The 22,266-nt window shown below is 37.5% G+C and overlaps 1 protein-coding gene across 1 annotated transcript; it reads left to right on the forward strand.

Moving 5' to 3' along the window:
• The first annotated feature begins 8,624 nt into the window (after nt 1-8,624).
• Nucleotides 8,625-9,888, forward strand: LOC121757018 (AP2/ERF and B3 domain-containing transcription repressor TEM1-like). The gene has a single exon (XM_042152478.1). It carries the CDS (start codon nt 8,789-8,791, stop codon nt 9,719-9,721), a length of 933 nt encoding a protein of 310 aa, XP_042008412.1. The 5' UTR covers nt 8,625-8,788; the 3' UTR covers nt 9,722-9,888.
• Nucleotides 9,889-22,266: the final 12,378 nt, after the last annotated feature.

Raw genomic sequence — 22,266 nt, forward strand, 5'->3', positions numbered from 1 at the left:
ATTATTATTATTATTATGTTACCGAAGCAATCTCTATTCTTTATTTGTAGTATGTTGTTGATAATATTGAAAAATACGGCATTCAAAAAAAGAGCCAAAATATATAACGAACACGGCTAAAGTTACAGATTCCGCATTCCCACTTTACATTTTATATCAATTTATAACAATTTTTTTGCATAACGTGCTAATTAATGTTAGTAAATTAAAGTGGTGGGATATAGGTCATCGTTATATATATATTAAGTCATCCTCCATGAAAAAATGAATCACGAGGAGTTGGAAAGTGCGCTTTTGTTTGTAGATAGAGATTAACCAATCCGTTGTAGTATTAACTATTAAGGCATATCATTCGATTATGTGTGGCTAAAATAAGGCAGTAGATATACACGAACCAACACCCAAACTATTTATTTATTTATTTATTTTTTGCTTTTTAACTAACTTCGGATTTAATGATGACATATGATGTCGAAATTCCATGCAATAATTTGTAATTTTTATTCCTACATTGTTATTCTAAATTAATAATTTTTTTCTTATTGATTATATTCATGTTAATTTTATGGTCAATTCTAAAAAGCTCTGCTCAAAATGTAACTTCAAAATATTTGAATAATACTATCGCCATCTATTTGCAACAAACACCTTCTAAAATATTACTAGCAATTTTAAGACATTCTAAGTGGAAATGTGGTGTTGTGTTAAGGTGTGTGATCAAATACTAACTAAATTACAGTAATAACTAATAATTAATATCAATTTTGTATGTTAAAAATATCAACACAAACACATAAATTTATCAATCTTAGTGTGTTGATAAACTTATGACTTTGTGTTGATATTTAAATTTACATATTGTATTGATATAATTATGTCTTTGTGTTGATAATTTTAATTACACAAAATTGAAAGTTATTAGTTATTACTGTAAATTAGTTAGCACACTAACGCAACCCGTTGCATTAATGATATCATTGTTCCAGTGACCTTTACATATGTAGCATAAACAAAATATTTATGATAAAATATATATTAGCATCGAATATGAATACTGATTACTTTAGCATCAATGCCACTAAGTTAATTAACTGATTTTCCGTGATATCACAGATTTTACCAACCCATTATCAGATTAGAATAAATCTTAAAACGAGTATATATCATGAATAAAAAAGAGAGGAATGAAATGCACTAATAAGGTAGTCATAATGACTAAGTAATCTCTCGTTTCTCCTTGTACAAATACTATTAACAAACGATTATAGGGATATGAAGAATAGATAATTATTTGCTAATTGATAACTAATAATTATGTCAACGCAATTTACACGCATGTTACTGATGACAACACTAAGACATTATGTATATCAACAAATTGTAGTTGACATAAGTATGTCTTGTGTTGATATCTATATTTACATGTAATCTAACATGCATGTTGACATATGACTATCTAAAATCAATTAAATCAAGACGACTATAACACCCAATTAATATCACTCAAATACCGAGTTTATATCTAACCAAACTATTTGTCATCAGTAGAGCTAATTAAAATGGTAGTTATAGAAAAAAACAAAAGAAAAAGATAAAAGTAATGGATAGAGCTAAGATAACTACTATTCCACCAACTAAACTAACATAAGCTTCATTTTGAGATCAGCATTTAATGAGTATAGATAAGAAGATAATGTCTATTAATGGAGTTTCGTTACACTGTTAAAGAATGGATAATGATTTCAACTGTCCCACTTCAATATAATGTTTTTTAGTATAAGAAAGTAGTGATCACAGACAAGGTCCTCCTACTTGAAGAGGAAGCAGCGCCACATAAAAGATTGCAACAATATTAGTTGCTTTTTTTAATAACAATTACAGATCACTAAAGACTTGAAGTCTTAAACAATAAATTTAAATATTGATTGCTTTTTTAATCGTCTATTTTTATCATTCTTATACAAACTATATTAATTGTTGCTTTTTGCACATTTTAATCAATACATTAAGAAAAATGAGTAACATACCTACATTTAAATCCAATTATTTGAACATGTCCACATTCTATAAATATACAAATTATGAGCAACATGCCACATTCAAATTTAATTAAACTATTATAACTAAACTATTCTAGTTGATGCTATTATTAACTACAAATTTGTCTTAGAAAAGCAATTATGAAAAAATAAATATAAAAATAGTAAATAATAAAATGTAAAAAATAAAGAAAGTTTTGTCTTCTACATTGGAAAAAGATTAATGAATGATCTAAACATATAGTTATAAAAGAAAATACTTCAATATATTTTGTCCTACATCGAAAGTGAAACATAAAATATTCAAGGAAGTCTTTATAAAAGAGAAACAACCAAGAATGGTTTCTTAGAATTCAGAGGCCCAACAAATAAATACGGGATATTATGAAATTTTTGTATTTATTTTTTTTGAAAATTAATTTTTAAATATAAAAATTAATTTTTATAAATAATAAATATATTTTTAAAATTTTTATTTGAACCGCCGGTTCGAACCGTTGAACCGGCGGTTCGGAACGAGCGGTTCCGGTTTCTGAAAATCGTGAACCTGAACCGAACCGTCCAAACCGTCGAACCGTCCGGCGGTTCAAACCGCCTCCGCCGGTTCGGTTCGATTTGTGCATGCCTCAATGTGTATAAGGTAAAACAAGTTTGGGCGATAGATACATATTTAAATTTACCTATACTAAAAAAAGTAGCAAGACCATTCACAATAAGGGCACCCGCAACGCGTTACGCGGGTGTTCCGCGTTCCGTCACGGAGTGACGAGACGGTGGCTCGACGGGTTGCGACACCCCGTCTAGTCCCCATCCCGTTCCGATCCCGTCCCGTGTCTTGTGCAGGCGTGACGAGTGATGGGCCATCTCGCCACACGCCGAGACGACGTGGCGCGCCCAGGTGCCATGCGTGACGCCCACTAGCCGCCCCCGCGAGTGGGCGTCGTCACGCTGACGCAATAAATTATTTTTTTTAAATTTGAATTTTTTTTTAAAAAAAATTAATTGTAAACGGTAATGTTACCGTTTAATTAGCCGTTTTTTAATTTTTTTATATTTTTTTTACTCTATAAATACACCTAATTCATCCTCATTTCACACACAACTACGCATCTTCTCTCCCAAAATCATCTCCATTTCCTCTCCAATTTTCATCTAACATCTCATCACAAAATGTCCGGCGATGGAAACACCGGCGGTGGTGGCTCCGGCACGTGGGATCTCAACTCGTTCGGACTGGGGGAGCATGTACAACACATTAGGTGGTTCCGGTTCGTCGACGCCGGGCACCCAGGGTTCGTCGACTCCCGGGGGGTACCAACCACCCAATTTTGACGTGGATGTATACGCCCGTCCCTCTGCCCCGCGGTATTCGCAGGGATTATCTCAGATTCGAGAGGATTATTCCGTTGAACCCACTCCGGGAGGAGGCCGAGGCGGTGGAAGCTCCAGGGCAGAGGCGGAGGCGGGCGAGGAGGAGGGGGATCTAGGCCGGCATCCATACAGCAGGGAAGAAACGTTGGCGGTGTACAACGCTTGGATCCGTGTTTCATACGATCCCATCGTCGGGAATCAACAAAGCCGGAAGTGTTTCTGGGAAAAGGTCTCCGAGGCCTACCACCAGATTAAGCCGAAGGGCTCCCGCCGCTGCACATATAAGATGCTCCACGCTCACTTTGACCGAGTCGACAGAGAGGTCAAAAGATTCTGCGGTATCTACGCGAACGAATCGGCTCAGTACTAAAGCGGATCCACGGGCGCCGACATTCTGAGGTCAGCTTTGCGCGTCTACCACGACGACACCGCCAAACAATTCAAATTTGTTGATGTTTGGTAGATCGTCAAGGACGAGGAAAGGTGGGCCGGCGATGTCCGCTCCAGCTCGGGCTCAACCTCCAAGCGCACGAAGCACATGGCGAGTGGCCAATACTCGTCTGGTGACGCCGGTGAGGGCAGCGGCGCACAAGAGGGTGTCTCGTAGGAGGTTGAGGGAACGGCCGGGGGATCCTCCAGTGGGCGCCGTCGGCCGCAAGGGACCAAGGCGGCAAAGGCGGCAAGAGCGAGGAAGGGCAGAGGCGAATTAAGCCAGTCTGGCTCGGGCTCGGGCTTAGGGGAGGCTCGAACTCCCTTATGGCCATTACATGACTGCCACAATGGCGGACACTTCCCGCTTTACGCCCGCCCAGCACCAAGCCTGGTGGAACGGAATTGTCTTTATGGCAGCACAACTTGGCCTTCCGCCTCCTACCGGCTTTAGTGCACCTCCACCGCCTTCAGGGGATGATTCGCCGGTGGAGTAGTTTTTTTATTTTCTATGAAATTGTATTTTAAATCATGCCACGTTTATTTTCTTAGGATTTTAATTGTGTGTTTTTTTAATTTTTTAACTTTTAAGTTGTATTTTTTTATGTTGTAATGGTATTTTATTTGTAATGAAGTGTGTTTTTTATTAATTGAATTTGTTGAAAAAATAAATATATAAAATGAAATTGAATGAATAGTAATTTAAGGGACGGTTAAGGGACGGAGGGTTGCAGGTTCCGTCCCTTAGTTAAGGGATGGAGTAAAAAAGTACAGTGGGGACCGTAAAATAGTGTTTTAAGGGACAGTTAAGGGAGGGTATAGTGACAGCGTTGTGGATGGCCTAATGGATGATAACCTGGCCAATGTGATGAACGATCGATACATATTTAAATGTACCTATACTAGAAAATGTAGTAAGATCACTCACAATAGTAGACGATAGCCCAGAAAATCACATTGTTTGGGATACCATCCTATAGAAGATCCTTGTCCCATCATCCCGCCCCAGACACCCACCCTCTACTTGTGGTCCGCCCGAAGGCCGGCCGATTGATTGGGCGCATGATTGTCTGCTATTGCAGGCGCCCGGACGGTCGCCCACCTGAAATTTTTTTGTGATTTTTTTCTCTTATTTTTCATTTTTCAAACACCTCATCTTCACCTTCCTTTATCATACCTTATTTCTTACTTTCTATGTTTTTTTAATTAAGTATTTCCATTATAACTCTTTTTCTTAATTAAGTATTTAGGTGTTGTTTTGAATTTTGATATTTCATTTTATTTAGTCACATAAAAGTTTTAAAAAGATAAAAATATTTCAAGTGGAAAATAGGAATTGAGCGGACTATTGTTAGTGTATGGACTGAAAAATAAATTACTACTACTAGTAGGGATTTCAATCGGGTCGGCCCGTCGGGTTTCGGGTCAACCCTGGTCGGGTTGCGGGTGAATCGGGTATGGGCTAATCGGGTTGTGATTTCTTCCGGGCTATAAAAGTTCAACCCTGACCCTAAAAGCTCGGGTTTCGGGTTGCTACCAATAAGATTAACATGTGATCAATCCAATAAATAATGATGAAAATTAGTTATATTCATAAAATGTAAAATATTTAATTATAATAAATTTGAGATATATGCTTAAACTCAATCATAAACATGATCAAATACTAATGTTTGAGATATTTCGTGAAATTTAAATATGTTTTTAGTGAATTTGAAGTTTTTAATTTATTTATCAATTATTATATTAATAAAAATTTAATATATAATTTATATATTTAATATAAAATTGAAAATTATTTTTTAGCTATCTCTATTATAAAATTAATCAATGAAGTGCCGAATTAGGAGTAAAAAAATAGAATAATATAAATTTTATTGGGTTTCCGCCGCCCATCGGGTTTTCGGATCTGACCCTAATGGGTTGCGGGTTAATCGAGTGCTAGCTAATCGGGTTTTAATTTTATCGAGCTAGAAATTTCCATCCCTAACACTATAATTTTAGCGGGCTATTCGGACCAGCCCACAAATTTCGGGCTACACTGACATCCCTATTAGTAACATAATGGAGGAAAAATAGAAATAGGCGGGTGTACAATCCTTGCCGTCGTGGATGCCCTAACGTTGAACCAAGGTCTAAATGTTAGCGTAGCATCAAAATTTCTATTTTTGTTACTATCATGTTATAGTGATTCCTCTTTACTTTTTATTTGACTAGAGCAAATTTAGGTGGTTTAGAGCACTTTACTGATATCTAAAAAATTAACTAGTATTTCCACGTAAGTATATTATGTGGCTCAAGTAGCCATATTGAAGATATTTGGAATAAAAAACACACAGTCCATATTATTATATTATTAATTGGTAGATAGAGTTGTTGATTGCGTCAACAGTAGCTGTATTAAAATATAATTGTGACAAACGCTCCTAAATTTTATTGCATAATTAATAATTTAGACAGATTATAAGAAAAAAAATAATAGTGGATAATGATTTCCACTTAATTAGTGAGAAAAAATATATATATTAAAAATTTATTTTTACGAAATAATTCAAAATAGAAATAGTTTCTATTTTTAAGAAATAGAAAAGAAGAGTAAAAAAGTTGATGAAAACAATTATTTATACAAAATGATGAAAGCAATTCTTTTATAAATTTTTATTGCAACAAAAAATAGTTACTCCCTCCGTTCACCATTAGGAGTATCATTTGAGTTCGGCACGAGATTTAAGAAATATAAAAAAAATTGTTAGAAAAGATAGTGAAATGTATGACCCATTTTTATATATTAATTTTATAATAAAATGTGAGGAGAGTGAGTTATTGGAAAGAGTACTAATGGCGGATGGAGGAAGTAGTTCAGAAGTGATAATATTGAAATGGGACCAAAGACATAAATAACAATGAGAAAATCCAATCCACCATAAAATCCAAATGGGGTGCAATAATGCTAAATTAAACCATGGTTGGGTTAATCACAAGTACCAACCGTAAGGGGGGAGCCCCTTCGTACGGAAACGGAATCCTTCGATGAATTGATAAACACCCATATATATAGATAAATAATATTATTTTATTTTTGGTCGCCATTATTGGCACATAGTAAAATTATACTGTAGTCAAAGAGTTAGTATTAATGAGAGTTAGTAGTAGCCCACATCAAATAATGTTTGAATTTTGTGAAACAAGAAGCAACTGGAATCCCAAAACCAAACTCCAAAGTGCAAAATCGTCTTTTACAATAAATCCGAATTAATAATATTGTAAGATAATGCTTGCATCAAAGTAATACATGTTCCAACATTCACTTTTATATATTAGTCTATTGGGATTAATTAAACTTTTCATATTTCAATATTAGTAACATTTATTACAATAATTTTATAAGAAGTAAAAAAATTGACTCCAAGAGTGGGAACATAAACCATAACAAACCATAAGGAGTAAAATTAAAGTGCATTAGAAAAGGGATGGGGTATAATAAAAGCTGTGATGAATTGACATAATAGATTAGAGAAAAAAGAGGAAATTAAAGGAGAATAATGGAGGGAGTAATTTGGAAGGTGAACCTAGGCAATAAGACAAAAGCAATATGGAGAGGACGAATCAAATCATGCCAGGTAAGGTGTTATGAGAGAGAATAAATATGAGTATGGATAAGCCATGGGTTTGTGTTTGTCTCCATCTCTATCCAGCAAATACCAGTGCCCCATACACTTCCACATTATCTACCTCTCTTCTCTCTCATTTTTAACCCTTTCTCTTTTTTATATTATCTCATCTATCTTCTCATTCCTACTTTTTCTCACCATTTTATCCCTTTACATCATTTTCATCAATCACCATGCACTTTTTTTTATCTCAATAATAATTATAATAACAAATTATGGAGTCTTGGGATTAAGTAGTGGGAATTTACACTCTAGTTATACATTTTTGTTTTATAAAATTAAGTAATGGGAAATTAATAATATCTGGGCGATATTTGAGAATATATTCAGTCCTTGATCTGACAATGGAAGATGAAATCTTAAAGAGTCAACACCGACAAATCATTATAGCTCATATGTATGTCGATTTTGAATTTTGAGAATCACATGCAATCAAGACACGAGGATCACTCGTCTAAAAACCGTACAACATTTGCTTCATATGCCGATATAGGGATCATTTCAAAAGTTATTTACCCTAAATATTTTATTTAAAAAAAAAAGTTCTACATATAGTTATAGTGTACCATGCTTATAATGAGGAGCGACAAGTGAGGGGGGATGGATTTGGCTCAACCACGGTCCACACTCATGTGAATCCCAACTACTTGTAACGTAGTATTGTGCATCTATACCATTGAAAATGATCCACTTTCAATTTTTTATAAGTCTCATCCAAGATACTCATTACTAAAAATAGAAACCACTTTATTATTTTCACTTAATTTATTCTCTCTACCTAATATACAAAATAAAACTGCATAAAATTCCGTGCCTCCTAAGGAAAGGGGAAGGAGTATGTAATACTGTCTCCGTCCCATCGAAGATAACTCAATTTTCTTTTTGGTTTGTCCCAATCAAAATGATTTATTACAAAAAATAGAAACATATTTATCTTCACCTTAGTCTTTCTCTCCTACTTTATTCTTTCCTATTTAATACACAAAATAAAATCGTACAAAATCTCGTGGCACATCTTCCTTGTAAACGAGGGCCACATTCCGTTTATGTGCCTATACTTATACCACATGAATCTTCCTACTTCCTCACCATCTCTAGGGTTGACCCACATCTCCATATCTATTTTTCAATCCAACTATTTATAATTTATTTTCATACACGCCTGCCATCATTCCACCTTCTATTACTACTATATATATTTTGAACATCCATTCAATTCAACACCACACTTCATTTCATATTTGCACACCTCTTTCTCTCCAACAACACAAAAGAAAAATGGACGGAAGCTCCGCCGACGAAAGCAGCACCACAAACTCCCTCTCAATGACGCTGCCCTCGCCGCCTCCACCCGAGAACGGCGTCGAGGCTGAGTCGAGGAAGCTCCCTTCCTCCCGCTTCAAAGGCGTGGTGCCCCAGCCCAACGGCCGCTGGGGCGCCCAGATATACGAGAAGCACCAGCGCGTGTGGCTCGGTACCTTCAACGAGGAGGCCGAGGCCGCCTGCGCCTACGACACCGCCGCCCAGCGCTTCCGCGGCTGCGACGCCGTCACCAACTTCAAGCCGGACGAGGACGCCGCCGAGGCCGCCTTCCTCGCCTCGCACTCCAAGGCCGAGATCGTCGACATGCTCAGAAAGCACACCTACCACGACGAGCTCGCCCAGAGCCGCCGCAGCTTCAGCTGCGACGGCGGCGGCCGTATCTCCCCAAGCCAAAACCTCTTCGCTTCCGCGGCGAAGGCACGCAAGCAGCTGTTCGAGAAGGCGGTGACACCGAGCGACGTGGGGAAACTGAACCGGCTTGTGATACCGAAACAGCACGCGGAGAAACACTTCCCTTTCCAAAACGGAAACAGTAGTAGTAAAGGAGTGTTGCTGAATTTGGAAGATGGGAATGGGAAAGTGTGGAGATTTCGGTATTCGTATTGGAATAGTAGCCAGAGCTATGTGCTGACGAAGGGGTGGAGCCGGTTCGTGAAGGAGAAGGAGCTGCGGGCAGGGGATGTGGTGAGTTTTGAGCGGTCGACGGGGCAGGATAAGCAGCTGTACATTGATTGGAAAGTGAGGGGCGGTTCGAACCGGGTTCAGATGGTGAGGCTGTTTGGGGTGAATATATTTGAGTGCGGTAGTGGGAAGAGGATGAGGGAGAGGGAGATGGAGATTATGGGGTTGGATTGTGCCAAGAAACAAAGGATTATTAATGTTTTGTAACAATTAGTGTTGAATCAATGTGGTTGGGAAAGGGATTCAGATGGGGATGTTAATTGCAACTTGCAATTGTACAGTAAAATAGAAAAAAAGAAAAAGGAAGACCAGCTCTACCTTTTTAGGTTTTGATCAAATGGGAATACAATTACAAACAACTGTCATTTTTACTATTTTCTTATGCTTTCTTCTTCTCTTCATATGTATGTGATTTGGAGCCAGTAAAGCTTTCATATCTCAATTTCCTTTCTTGTAGTAAGTCATTCTTTAAAAAAAGAAAAAAACTTTTAGTGCACAAATTTCTCTACTATGTTATGAACACACATAATTATGATGTTATTGATGCACTACGGCATGCAGTGGACAATTTCTCCAATATTTGAATTGCTTTACTAACATTTGACATTTGAAAGGATTTATGTGTACCTCTGTATTGATGCAAAAAAAAGATTCACTAGCAACTTGTAGTAATAAAGAAATCAGTCATAAAGTGCAAAGCTACACTTTGTTATAGTAAAAAATTTAATTTCCGCCTGCAAATTATTACCACTTGCATGTATATTCTCGCATGATTTCTGCTCAATCGTGTAACATTTTATCGGATACCAAAATTATACGATGCATGAATTAATCTGATTTTTCAGATTCATCGCACTGCAGACTCGTATTAACAAAATCTGATCTAGAGAGACTGTAAAATCCTATACCCATTTGGCATTAATTAATTGTGTAAAAATATCCATTGACCAACAATGCTGTTTAGACCAAGGAGTAGCAAGTTTGCCGATCGTCTAATTTTAATCATCGAGGTCTTCTAAAGTATATAAATAATACGAGTGTATGTTTAACAAATGGGCAGGGATGTTAGTTCGTCGACATCTCAGGACTGGCTAAAATAGCCCGCTTGACTTACAGGATGATGTTAAAATTTAATTAGATAAAAAATCATTTAATAGCCCGCTGATTAAACTGAATTGTTGTTTGATTTAAAATACAAAAATTTACTAAACCCGTCTACTAAAAGATAGTGTAGATTGTGGATGATACATGTTTTAATGTATAATTGGTAAAATAAGAAAGATAGAGAGAAAAGTAGTTGAAGTATTGTTAGTGGATTGAGACTCCCCTCATTATAGAGAAAAAATACTATAAATAGAATAGAAACTAATTTTTGTGGAAGGAGCTAGATAATCTTAACATAAAACATTCATATGCGGGTTGATTTAGTAAAAATTAAAATTATTATTCATATTAAATCATATGCTAATTACTTTCGTGTAAAAATACTATTGAAAAAAGAATTATAAATGTTGTTGGTGAATTAACATTCAGGCCCAAGGTCAAAGCCCATTTTCGGAGCCCAACACTGCAGACTGAAGTCTGTTGAAAACTAGCCGTTGGAAGACTTGTTCCAACCGTTTTTGTACTCTTTTTCTTTAGCTTTCTTGGTTGATTAGATTAGTTAGTTTGAGCTGTTTTAGAGTTGATATAAGAGTTTAACTCTCTTGATTGTATATGTTGTAATCTCAGAATTCCATCAATATATAAGATCCAGTTTGTCTCTCCATATTCGTGTAAATACTTCTTTCGCGTTTCTTGTTCTTAGTTCATCCGATTGCATTGATTCTCCAACAATTGGCGCCGTCTGTGGGAAGAGGATCAGAGGAATCATTGAATCGGAGTTGCTATGGCGTCGAGGTTCGAAGCTGAAAAGTTTAATTGCAAGAACGATTACGGATTGTGGAAGATGAAGATGAAGGCACTTCTCATCCAACAAGGGCTCGCAGCTGCTCTCAATCCGGTTGATGCGAAGACGAAGGGGAAAGAAGCGCTTGATGAAAAGGCGCAGGCGAAACACGAGGAGATGGTTCAAAAGGCTCACAGTGCCGTCGTTCTCTGCCTTGGTGATAAGGTTTTGAGGGAAGTTCAAAATGAGAAGACGGCTGTGGAGATTCTTGCTAAGTTGGACGAGGTGTACTTGGCGAAATCTCTGGCTAATCGGCTATATATGAAGCGCCGGTTGTATTCCTATAGTTTTGTTGAAGATAAACCGATCATGGAACAAATGGAAGATTTCAACAAAACCATAGACGATCTTGAAGCAGTTGATTTCAAGATTTCTGATGAGGACAAGGCGATTCTTGTTCTTAATGCTTTGCCTCCCTCGTTTGATCAGATGAGGGACGCAATTTTGTATGGAAGAGATAAGCAAATATCGCTCTCTGAGGTGACTGCAGCTCTCATGTCAAAGGAGTTGCAGAAGGGATCTCTACAAAGGCCTGAGATCATATCAGAATCTTTGCACATCAAGAAATTTGGAAAGAATGCCTTCAAGAAGAAAGCTGAGGATAAGAAGACAACACCAAATGGGGCCAAAGAGACTCGATCTTGTTTCTGGTGCAAAAAGCCTGGACATATTAAGAGAGACTGCCATGCTTGGAAGAAGAAGATGGCTATGGAAAAAGGAGCCAGCTCAAATATGGTCTCGAACGATGAGGATCAGACACCAGAGGCATTGAATGTTGTTGATACATCAGATTCTTGTTCTTGGATCAGGGATTCTGGGTGCTCCTTCCACATGAGTCCACATCTAGAATGGTTTCAGGACATGAAGCAGACTTCAGGGACTGTGCTGCTCGGCAATGATCAAATATGCCACATCAAAGGGATAGGCAACATCAAATTGAGAATGTCAGATGGATCAGTAAAGCTGCTCACTGATGTTAGATATGTTCCTCAGGTAAAGAGGAATTTGATCTCTCTTGGTACTTTGGAGCTGAAGGGATATTCTTTTACCTCATCAGGGGGGGAGATGATTGTCCACAAGGGCTCAGAGGTGAAAATGATGGCTAAGAGGGTGAGGAGTCTGTACTATCTTGATGCTACTGTGATTATAGGAGAGTCAAATCTGGCTGCGGCTCCAGATTTGAGGCTGTGGCATTTGAGAATGGGACATCTTGCTGAAGGTGGTCTCAAGCAACTCATGAAGAAGGGACTGATAAGTGGTGATATTGATCAGAAGCTTGACTCATGTGAGGAATGCATAAGAGGAAAGGCAAAGAAGCTACCATTTCCTACAGGAAAACACCACTCTACTTCTCCATTGGACTATGCTCATTCTGACTTATGGGGACCTGCACCAGTTCCTTCCTTGGGAGGGGGAAGGTATTACATGTCTATAATAGATGATTACTCAAGGAAGGTGTGGGTCTATGTGCTGAAAGAAAAATCAGATGCTTTCCTGGTTTTCAAAAATTGGTGCAAAGAAGTTGAGACTGAGAAAGGCTGTTCACTCAAGTGTTTGAGGACAGATAATGGGTTGGAGTATATGTCTAAAGAGTTCGATATTTTCTGTAAAGAAAGGAGAATGAAAAGACATAAAACAGTACCAGCCAATCCACAACAGAATGGCATTGCTGAGAGGCTCAACAGGACATTGCTTGAGAGAGTAAGATGTATGTTGCTCTCATCAGGTTTGGAGAAGAAGTTCTGGGGGGAGGCAGTATCCACAGCTGCTTATCTCCTTAACAAGTGCCCATCATCAAGTATTGGAGGTGATATACCTGATGAAAGGTGGTATGGAGGCAAGGCTGATTATTCCAGCCTTAGACCTTTTGGTTGCAGAGCCTTTGCTCACACTAGAGAAAGCAAGTTGGATCCAAGAGCATTGAGATGTGTGATGCTTGGATACCAAAAAGGTGTGAAAGGCTATAGGCTATGGTGTTTGGAGCCTGGGAATCACAAGGTGGTGGTGAGCAGAGATGTTGTATTTCTTGAGGAGCAGATGCCCTGTGTAAAAAATGACAGTAGCTCCACACAACCAAGTAAATCAATGAGTGATGGTTTTGAGGTGGAGCTTGGTGTGCCTGCTCTGGAGGAAGATGAGGCTACTGATGAATCAGTTAGTGGCCAGAGAGAACAACAGGGTGATGATCCTAGTGATTACCTGCTTGCCAGGGATAGAGCAAGAAGAACTCAGAGAAAAATGCCTGCTAGGTATGCAGATTATGAGATGCTATCTTTTGCTTTAAATGTGGCTGAGCATGTTGAATATTCTGAACCAGCAACATACTCAGAGGCTGTAAATGGACCAGAAAATGAGCAGTGGATTAAGGCAATGAAAGAGGAGTTTGATTCCCTTATCAGAAATGGAACATGGATATTAGTGGACAAGGTGATGATGAGGAGAGTCATAAGCTGCAAATGGGTTTTCAAGAAGAAAATTGAGTCTGCTGTCCAAGAACAGATCAGATTTAAGGCTCGATTAGTTGCTCGAGGTTTCACACAGGAGGAGGGAGTGGACTTTAATGAAATATTCTCTCCAGTTGTGAAGCACACATCAATAAGAATGCTGCTGGCCTTGGTTGCACAGAGAGGGTGGTATCTGGAGCAACTTGATGTCAAAACCGCTTTTATAAATAGTGAGCTTGAGGAGACAATTTATATGGCTCAGCCTATGGGTTTTGAGGTCCCTGGTTCAGAAAACAAAGTGTGCTTGCTCAAGAAATCTATATATGGCTTGAGACAAAGCTCTAGGCAATGGTATAAGAAATTTGGTGAAAGCATGAGCAAGCATGATTTTGTGAGATCACAATATGACAATTGTGTGTATGTCAGGAGAAAAGAAGGTTCACCTGATGTTTATTTGCTGCTGTACGTTGATGATATATTGGTGGCTGGACCTGACTTGGGTGAGATCAAGAAAGTGAAGGGTTTATTGAAATCTGATTTTGAAATGAAGGATTTGGGAGAGACTAGAAGGATATTGGGGATGGAGATCATCAGGGACAAGAAGAATGAAAAACTATGGTTATTTCAGTCTGATTATGTCCATAGAATTTTGAAGAAATTCAATGTCAGCAACATGAAGCCCACTGGAACTTCTCTAGCTAAGCATTTCAGACTGTCTTGTGATCAAAAGCCAAAGTCAGAAGAAGAGAGGTTAGAAATGAGCCTGATCCCATACTCCAACATTGTAGGAAGCATTATGTACATGATGATTTGTACTAGACCAGATCTGGCCCATGCTATCAGTGCAACCAGTAGGTACATGACAGATCATGGAAGGGAGCATTGGAATGCTTTGAAGTGGACACTGAGATATTTGAGGGGAGCTGGGAAGCTGGGGATTCTATATGAGCATAGACCAGACAGGAAAGGAGATGCCTTAGTTGGTTTCTGTGATTCGGATTATGCCACCAATCTGGACACAAGGAGGAGCCAAACAGGTTATGTCTTCACATTGTATGGCTCTGCTATCTGCTGGAAGTCAGGTTTGCAAGATGTGGTTGCTTTGTCTACCACTGAGGCTGAGTATTTAGCCTTAACTTCGGCTGTGAAGGAGAGTAAATGGTTGAAGGGGTTAGCCACTGATTTTGGCATAATGCAGCAAACTGTCACAGTGAACTGTGATAATAATGGGGCCATATGTCTTGCAAAACATCAGATGTTCCATGAGAGATGCAAGCATATAGATGTGAGGTTACACTTTATTAGAGATGAGGTGGAGAGTGGGCAAGTGAAGGTGGAGAAGGTTGACACGGCCCACAACCCATCAGACATGCTTACCAAGCCTTTGGACAAAGGCAAATTTGACTATTGTTTAAGGCTGTTAAACATGGTCATTGTTCCTGATCTTGGAGCTGCTGAATGAAGGCTGAATGATGAATTCAAGGTGGAGATTTGTTGTTGGTGAATTAACATTCAGACCCAAGGTCAAAGCCCATTTTCGGAGCCCAACACTGCAGACTGAAGTCTGTTGAAAACTAGCCGTTGGAAGACTTGTTCCAACCGTTTTTGTACTCTTTTTCTTTAGCTTTCTTGGTTGATTAGATTAGTTAGTTTGAGCTGTTTTAGAGTTGATATAAGAGTTTAACTCTCTTGATTGTATATGTTGTAATCTCAGAATTCCATCAATATACAAGATCCAGTTTGTCTCTCCATATTCGTGTAAATACTTCTTTCGCGTTTCTTGTTCTTAGTTCATCCGATTGCATTGATTCTCCAACAATAAAAAATAGAAATTATAAAAAATAAACAATAACTGAAAACATTAAGAAAAAATGAACTGGGTTTTAAACACACAACTTCTAAGTTATATCAAAAGTCGATCTTTCACCAAATCCAGGCATTAACTTTGTAATCAAGCTCAATACATTTTTATCCAAAGCAATAAAAACTTTTCCTGCAAATTTAATATCGCATAGAATGTTGGAAATTATTTATCATTATATATTCAATAATACATAATTAAATATAAATAAAGCAAGATCTTCGAACATCATGTATTTCACGTATTAATCATAAACATGATGGATCGAAAACTTACCTTGACGATCCATAGCGGAAGCGATTGGGGAAGACGGAGAGAACTTCCTCAGACTTTCTTTGGCTTAGTGGCGCAACTCCAACTCCAAGGATTTGTTTCTCTCTCTTTCCCTCGTTTATGTGTTCTCTGTAATGTGTGTGTTTTGATGGGATCACTACACTTGTATTTATAGGTAGAGAGAGGACAAACCCTAATTATCAAACCTTAAAGCCATTTCCATCAAAGTGGCTACTTAATTTAGGACGTTTCTTTTTGACCAAGTATTATCAAAAATCAAATGAAATAATTGATCACAATAATTTGATTTGCTAATCAATACTACATCAAAACCAATTAAACCATAATATATGCGTCCATTTTCTTTAATCAAAGGAATGAAATATTCCTTCCACTTAATGACTACAGTCAAATACGCATACATATACTTATAATTATATATTCTCATTTTTCTTACTTCTATAGAAACATATATTTAGTCAATCTTAATGACTAATTTAGAGAATATATTATGGCTAATTTAAATTATGATAATTTAGGGAAACATCCCATTCCAATTATACATTAATAGCTAATTGATAGCTAATTAATTAGGGAAAGTGTGTCTTATACCAAGTTTATGCATTTTATTAAAAATCCAACTCTACTTAAGATTCTATCACATGTTACATATGTGAGACATATAACTTACATTCTCCCACTTGGCGAACATGTGGGACAAAGTTTTCGATTCTCCCACTAGTCACACTTGACAGAACCACAGTAAAATAGACATAATAAACATAAGGCGCGCATAATATTGGACTTTATAAATACTTTCATCATTGGCAAACATAAATATTATATTAGAGAGACTACTAATGTGAGTCATGGCGGGCGTACATCATTCAGTCGACATAGTTCCTTCCATGTACCACATCACCAATAACCGCACTAATATAATCTATAAGTGACACAACGTCCATAATTGTCTTATTTCAAGACTTCCTGCAGTAATACTTAAAGAAATATATGCATGAAATAATAAGCTTAAGCAGGAAAAGTAGGAATATCATTTATTGAATTCAAAATATCCATAACTTAAGTGTCTGAACCAACAAGGATACATAAAGATTAGACATCTCCATACCTAAGACCCATTCTGTTAACGTGTTCCATAAATGTCTTAGGCGGTAATGCCTTAGTCAATGGATCAGCTACTATAAGCTGTGTGCTTATATATTTCATAGATATTCTTTGTTCCCAAACTTCATCTTTCACGACAAGAAACTTTAATTCCATGTGTTTAGCTCCCTTGAATACTTTGTCATTCTTACATAAAGATACGGTTGCACTATTATCACAATACAATTTCAAGGACATGGATATTGAGGAGACAATACCAAGGCCTGAAATAAAATTTTGCAATCATTAATGCTTCAAAGCAAGCCATAAATTCAGCTTTAATGGTGAATGTTGAATTAGAACTTTGTTTCACACTTTTCCATGATAGCTCCTCCAGCCATAAGAAAAATGTAATCAAAAGTCGATTTTCTAAAGTCAACACATCAATCATAATCTGAATAAAAATATCTAATCACTTCTAATTGATCAGATTTCCTAAATGTGAGCATATAATCTTTTGTCCCCTTTTAGTATCTCATTTCATCTTTGCAGCTCTCCAGTGTTCAATATCAGGGTTACTTTGGTAACGACCTAGCATTTCGAGTGCAAAGCTAATGTCTGGTAGTACAGACTTGAGCATACATCAAACTTTCCACGATAGATGCATAAAAAATATTTTTCATCTCGTTACGTTCTAATTCAGTTTTTGGACATTGATTCAAACTGAATTTGTCACCTTTATGAATTGGAACAACACTTGGAGAACATGCACTCATCCTATATATCTCTAAATTCGATCTATATAGTTTTATGAGACAATCCAAAAGTCCACGTGATTGGTCATGAGATATTTCTATCCCTATGACGTAGGATGTCTCACACATATCTTTTATGTTGAAATTTTTAGAGAGATAATTTTAGTGTCATGTAGTAATCCAATGTCACTACTAGCAAGCAATATATCATCAACATACAGAACCAAAAATATGAACTTGCTCCCACTAACCTTGAGGTATATGCTTTTCTTTAAAACTAAAAGCAGTAATAGTGTCATGGAATTTAAAATACCATTGTCGAGAAGCTTGTTTTAGTCCATAAATGGATGTTTTAAGTTTGCAGACTAAATTTTCATTCCACTTCTTAATGAAGTCTTCAAGTTGTTTCATGTAAACTTCTTCTTCCAAATCATCATTTAGAAAAGTAATTTTCACATCCATTTGATGTAGTTCCATGTCAAAATGGGTTACAAGTGCCAAAATGATTCTAAGTGAGCCCTTCTTTGATACTTGAGAGAAAGTCTCTTTATAATCAATGCTATATTTTCTGAGTATAACCTTTGGGAACAAGTCTGGCTTTAAATCGTTCGATTAAACCATTTATGTCGAATTTGGTCTTGAAGACCCATTTACACCCAATACACTTTTGTCTATTAGGTAATTCGACAAGGTCCCATACTTTATTAATCCATAGATTTTAACTCTTATATCATGGCATCAATCCATTTATTAGAATTATTACGTTTAATGGCTAGTGAATATGAAACTGGATCATTACGTATTCCTAGATCACATTCGGATTCTTGGAGATATGCCACATAGTCATCAGAAATGGCCACCTTCGTTCTCGTTGAAAACGCCTTAATGACACTTCTGTAGATGCTTCTTCTACACCCATGTTCAATGACTTTAGCATCATCATTAAGTGGTTGGTCATTCAAATATTGTTAGGCTGTTCAACAATATTTGGCACATTTAATTCTTGAGGAAATAAGGGAAGAAGGTTATACCCTTATTTCATTAATGACCGCATTACGAGTGTTAGAACTCCCACTGATCTCACCATTCTCAAAGAATCATATATTTCCAGTTTCTACAATTCTCATGGTATCATTAGGACAATAAAACCTATATACCCTTTGGATTTTTCTGGTAACCCATAAAATAACCCCTAACTGTCTAAAATCCAATTTTTTTTCTTACGAAGATTATACTCTAGTTTCCGCTGGACAGCCCCAAACATGAAGGTGCTGCAAACTGGGTTTTCTACCTGTCCAAAGTTCATAAGAAAGTCTTTGGTACAATCTCACTAAAAACTCAGTTTAATACATAAATAGCGGTTCTAAGAGCATAAATTCACAACGTTATGGGTAAGGTAGAATTATCATACATCTAACCATCTCCATGAGAGTTCGGTTTCGTCTCTCAGCAACATCATTCTGCTGAGGCGTACTTGGCATAGTATATTAAGCATAAATGCCATACTTTTCTAAGTATTTGGCAAAAGGTTCATGTACTTGACTTATTTTAGTGGTATGACCATAAAATTCACCACCTCTATCAGATCGAATAATTTTCACCTTTCTATTTAATTGCCTTTCAACCTCAGTCATAAAATGTTCAACTGTGCCTGAGGTTTTTCTTGCAATAAATAAATCCATAACGCGAAAAAATCGACAATAAAGGTGATAAAATATTTTTTTTCTCCACCACAATTCGAAACACCAAAAGGTCTGCAAATATTTGTATGTATAATTTTAAGGAGCTCATTGCTTCTTGTGGCATTTATAGTATTGTGTTTGGTTTGTTTATATTTAATACAATCCTCACAGACGGTAATGCTTGTAAAGTCTAAATTCGAATGAATATTATCCTTTATAAGCCTTTTAATTCTTTCACTAGAAATATGATCCAGTTCCTTTATGCCATAAGAATGATAAATTCGAATGAATATTATCCTTTAGATGTAACACCCCGAGTTTTCGTGCACGAATTTTTAGAGTATAAAAAAAATTTGGACGAAGAGATATTTGGAATCAAAGTGCAAATAAATTTACTTCAAGGATAAAAGTAAATGAAATACTCTTATTAGAAAATTTTGGAACATACATGAGAGCAGTAAAATACAAAACAAGCTACACAATTGGATGAATGAAGCTACAAGTAAGGTTCCTATTCAAGCATAGAGGACCCTTCCAAGGAGGGGAATGAAGTAGTAGCTAATCCTACTCTATTGGAATTGTAGTAGCAAAAACTTAGATAAAAGTTAAGGTTGCTTTGGTCAAAGGAGCTACAATAGGAGATCTTCTACCCCTCCTCAATCTTCTCTCCATCTTTCTCGAAAATATGGCCCCATGTAGCTCCAAGGAGCAGCCACCTCACCTACAAAAAAATTACACCAAAAAGGGTGTCAAATTTTTAACACATAAGAAAGGGAAGAGGAGAGACAAGCTCAATTAAGATAGTAGGAGTAATAGGCAGCCAAGAGGCTGCGGTTTTCAGCTGTGAGGACAGCCACAGTTACCCATCCCTAACTTGCACCAATATGCAATCAAACAAGGCTGCCACAAGGTAAGGGAACCCAACCACAAGCCAAAGAGGATGGAGGAATGGAACCCTCTTATCGAGGCTTAAGAAACAGCCAAGGAGGGGCTGTTTTCTCCCAAGAATTTCACCATTATAGCATAATCACAGAATCACAAAGCTCAAAAGGGAGCAAGCTGGCAGCCAAAATTAAGAGACTTGGTCTCCAAGTTTTCAGGCACAAGCTGCCAATATTGAGAGCTATATAAACAGCCCCCTCACCGCTCCCTCCTCCCCATAATTCAACACTTTTGCAAGGAGTGCAACAAGGGGGAAAGAAGAGGAGTAAGGGGCGGCAAGAGACCAGCCATAACCGAGAAGAACCACCAAGCAAGGAGAATTTATACAAGGGCAAGTGAGGCCAAACGAGGAAATTTAATCGGAGATAAGCATACCAGGTGGGCTTTCTTTTAATATCCAGCAATATAGTGTGGATATAAAGCAAATTCTTTGAAGTTATGAAATACATTTTTCTCAAAAATGGAGATGTGATCATTTCTTTTAAAGTTGTTGTCATGCCATGAAATATTTGTTTTCAAGACCTGTCTGTGAGGACTATATGCCGAGAGTTTGGCGATGCCAAAAACTTGGTAACAAACTTGGTTTCCAATAGGACCGCAAATCCTATTCGGAGTTACGTGCGCGAGCGCTGTGAGCCATCCTAGAGAGAGGTTGACCGGCGAGGGTGCTTGTTGAAGGCGGCCACCTTCACGGCCCACTGGATTCTCAGACATGGAGGAATACATCAAGAACTTAGATTGAAATTGGACTTTTAAGATCACAAAAGAATTTAGTATGCTCGGGCCTTTTAAGAAAACCCTCGTGTGATACTGTTGATGGATGACAACTTATATTGTATGTTTTGTTTTTGGCAAGTGCCCACTGAGTACTCCTGTACTCAGCCCTGCATGTATTTATAAATGTGCAGATTAAGCAATAGGGTGGAGGCGTGCTGATCAGAGTCGATGCTACTTAAGTAAATAAGTGTGGATCTCTCGACGCTTCGTGTCTTCATACGCGAAGTCGTTTTCTGGACTTTTTCCGCTGCAGTTTGTTAAGAGAGTATAGTGAACTCTCATCATCGAAACTCTGATTCATTTTGATGAAATGCCATTGTTATTCAAATCCTTGTAATCGAATACTTGGATCTTATCTATCATATTGTTTGACTTTTCAATGTGCAAGTTCTATCTTCATTTCTTCCATATTTCTTTAAATCCCTTTATTAGTTGCGATTTATCCGCTTTTGCTATCCTTGGCAAAGTGCGGTCGTGACAGAGTGGTATCAGAGCCTCAGTTCTTTTCTGCTCTGAGATCCAAATACTCCTTTCAGTCATGGTCTAGACTTGTTCGCTAGACTAAACCAAGTAGCCGACGAGATCAGCACTCCAGCCCGACGTGTTCGACATAATTTTGAGAAAACAGTTTCTTGGGGTGTCTTGAGGACCAAGTGAAAACTTTTTGAAAAAAAATTCAGTGACAAGAGTAATGTTTTTGCGAAATCTTTTCATAACTCGAACTGTAGGACTCGAATGAATTCTTACTACCGCTTCCCTGAGCGATGATTATAAGCAATACTAGATACGTTAGTAAGAAAGGACGTGATGTGCGGCGACAAGACATAACACCTAAGAAGGACCAACGCCCGATGCAGGAAGCATGAGAGGGCAGAGGTCGAGGAAGATAGAATGAGGAACAGTGCTATAAGGGAATAGCACAAAGTAGATCCTCGCCCAACCGAACTGCATTACCATGCTTAGGAG

Source organism: Salvia splendens, chromosome 12 (assembly GCF_004379255.2).
Source record: "Salvia splendens isolate huo1 chromosome 12, SspV2, whole genome shotgun sequence".
NCBI lineage: Eukaryota > Viridiplantae > Streptophyta > Magnoliopsida > Lamiales > Lamiaceae > Salvia > Salvia splendens.